We start from the raw sequence: 3267 nt of genomic DNA on the forward strand, positions 1-3267 counted from the left end.
CAAATGTACAATGTTGCGACAAGATTTTGTCATCATGTGACCTCTTTGTTATACTGCATATATATATATATATATATATTTGTGTCAGTGTAAACTACTTGTACCTGATGATGACAAAACCTTGTCAAAACTTTGTACATTTGCTGTTATGTTAAACTTATATTAAAGTTTTTCTTCATTACCCATTCAAGCCGTCTCCAAGCATTATAAATTTCTCGATAGTTACAATTACTTTCAATCATTCAATGCCAGAATAGTAATTTGATAAAATATTTCTCAGAAAGTTTAGGTTAACAGTATAACTTTCCTGTGTTCTTATTGTGATTGGATCTATTTGTTATAAAGTTGCAATAAAACAGAAAAAAATAATAATAAGTCAACCCTTCATCCTCGAATGAACCTAGTTTCGTCCATTGGGAGCAAATCATTTAAAGTTTTTTTATTTTAGAATTTTGCCCAAAGGTACTCAATGAGCTATCTGTGCTTGATGTCCTGAATTTTGAATTGATTGACTAGACGGAAGGCAGTTAGACAAAAGCAGTCATCGCCAACTCTTCTCTTGTTTGCTTGAAGAGTGGTTTTAGACCAACACTCGTATAGTGCATCCACGACTTCAAATTGCGAAATGCGTTTTTTGCTGTTACGAGTCGCGTATCACAAAACGCCGGATTCAAAGTTTGAGCACGTTAAACAATAGGTTAAGACTGGCATCTGTATGGGTGGAATTTTTTAAATGTATTATTGTCTATATGCAATACCTTAACCATTCATTGTTCAGAATCATTTTCTAAAAGAAATTCAGTCGTGATTGGATATATTAAGTTGTGCCCGTAACTGATTGGATGGGAAACAAAGTTAAAAGCGGTCAAATAGTGATGCCTCAGTCAATTTGTATTGTCTGTAAGTGGAAGCAATGAAACTCGTGCATTTTGCAGATGACCTCGACTGTCCAGCAGGAGAAGAACAAGGAAAACAAGGTTTAAACACCGAGCTGGGAAATTACGTGTGTCTAAAAACTGCACCAGACTCCACCAGTCTCACATTATAATAGGTTACAGGGCGATCACAGGGAGCAAATATTGTCTGAGAAACTCTCCGAATTTTATAGCATCAAACTCTTTCAAGAAACTAAACTACAAGACCCTCAAGAGTTCACTTTCACTGGTTTAACTCCATACCACACGATGATTCAATCCACACCTCTCAGTTGAACAATCACCATGGCAAGCTACAAACCATCCAGATAACTCATCCAAAATTGCCCACTCACGTCCAAATCACGAATGTGTACATGAAAAGTAACACAGCGCATCATGTTGAAGATTGAAGGTTCCTGTCTGACAAGTTTACTATGTATCTAGTTGTAGGGGGAAATTCATTGCCAAAAATCCCACATGGGTGTAGGAGAAAACAATATTGGATTGTCATTGAATGTTCAACTCTATTTTTATTGTAATAAATTTCAAACATTCTACAAACGGTATGACCTCTGTACATTTCACAACATATTACATGGACCTCTTGAATCACAATTCTGAGAACAAAACTTGTTAATAACTTTTTTTCTAACATGTAACAACTATTTGAAGGAGTAGCAAACGTAATGCCAATAAAAAATCAATTATCTAAATAATAGTTTGTTTCTTCATTCATCAGTCATATAATGAAGATTATGCCACGTTCATTTCCACGAAAGATAACACAGACAATCATATTTATAAAAGAGACTTAAGTTGTTATTCACTAACCTGGAGCCCAACCAACTCGTATCGCTGCACATGGCTCGAAAGCGTCCTCTCCGGTCTTATTTTCACAACTAAGTCTTATAAGTACCAAATGTTGTTGGAGCGTCCGACGGTCTTCATTACTGCCAAGCCACTAAAATATTGAGTATAGATTATTATTAGCTTCATACTCCTCGCTGAGTTTAGTATAAAAAATAAATAAACTATATATCAAATAAAAAATATTTGTCAACAAATATAGGAAGTTTAAATTTACTGCAATGATTGGAGATTTGAAGGATTATAGATAATTAAGGGAGTTAATCAAAGGGGAATTAAGAAATCAAAAACGTTCATGAAAAAAGTTTGGCTAAAAACGTAAAAATAAATAGTAAGGATTTCTTGAAATACATTAAGGATAAATATAATGTTAAGATGAGAGTAGGGCCTTTGAGGGATGATACAGAAAGGCTAATATCTGATGATTAAGAGATGGCTGAGTTATTAAATTCTATTTCTTCAGTATTAACTGATGAAGATTTGAGCAATTAATACATTGAAGGAAGACTGAACAAGATTATCACATTAATTCTGAGCTTGTTAATACAAATCTTGAAAATTTAAAGAATGACAAAATTCTTGGGCCAGATAATATTTAACCAAGGGTTTTGAAAGTGGTTAAGGATTGGATATGTGATCCACTTGCTACTATATTTTCTAAGTCCTTGAATAGTGGGCAGGTGTCAGAAGATTGTAAGTTGGCTAATGTTACTCCTCTTTTTAAGGGAGGATGATAAACGTTTCCCAGTAATTATAAGCCTATTAGTCTTACAACAGTGGTAGGAAAAGTTTTTGAAAGTCTGATAAAAGATGCTTTGTAAGGTCATTTGCCAAAGTTTAAAATTTTGTTGGATAGTCAACATGGTTTAACTAAGGGAAAATCTTTCCTTACTAATCTTTTGACATTCTCTGAAGAGGTTACTGCATATTCATATAAGGGTACGAATATGAATTCGGTATATCTGGATTTTCAGAAAGCATTTAACAAGGTACCAAAAGCTTGTTAAAAAAGGATAGGTTGGACCATTGAATAGAAAACCGGCTAGGTGAAGAAAGCAGGTTTTCTTTTAATAAATGAGGTTCAGTCAACCTGGATTAATGTCCCAAGTTAGGGATACATTATGGCTGTGTTAGTATCTTTCTTTTTTTATTTACATTAATGACATAGGTGAAGGAATGGTCAATATACTATTGAACTTTGCTGATGGCATTCAAGTTTTGGGTGTTGCTGGCTGTGAGGAGGATGTGACTACCTTATAAAAAGATTTGGATTATTTGGTGAGTTAAGTGAATAAATGGCAGATGGCTTTTAATTAAAATAAACGCAAAGTAATGCATGAACGTTATCACAATCTAAAATATGAGTATAGTTTCGACAGAAATAAAATTAACAGTGTTATGGAAGAAAAAGATCAAGGTGTTCTGGTTGATGGGTTTTTTTTAAGCCATCCAAGCAATGTACACTGAGTGGTCACAAGTAAAT

The 3267-nt window shown here is 33.9% G+C and overlaps 1 protein-coding gene across 3 annotated transcripts in view; it reads right to left on the reverse strand.

The window, feature by feature from the left end:
* The window catches only part of LOC106457759, a 69826-nt gene that overhangs the window by 10070 nt on the left and 56489 nt on the right, over window positions 1–3267 (reverse strand). For all 3 annotated transcript variants that reach the window (XM_022383792.1, XM_013917204.2, XM_022383793.1), the window contains exon 5: window positions 1749–1878. In XM_022383792.1, the coding sequence (XP_022239500.1) occupies window positions 1749–1878 (130 nt within the window). The remainder of the gene's footprint in view (window positions 1–1748; window positions 1879–3267) is intronic.

This window comes from Limulus polyphemus, unplaced genomic scaffold (assembly GCF_000517525.1).
Source record: "Limulus polyphemus unplaced genomic scaffold, Limulus_polyphemus-2.1.2 Scaffold371, whole genome shotgun sequence".
Taxonomy (NCBI): Eukaryota; Metazoa; Arthropoda; class Merostomata; order Xiphosura; family Limulidae; genus Limulus; species Limulus polyphemus.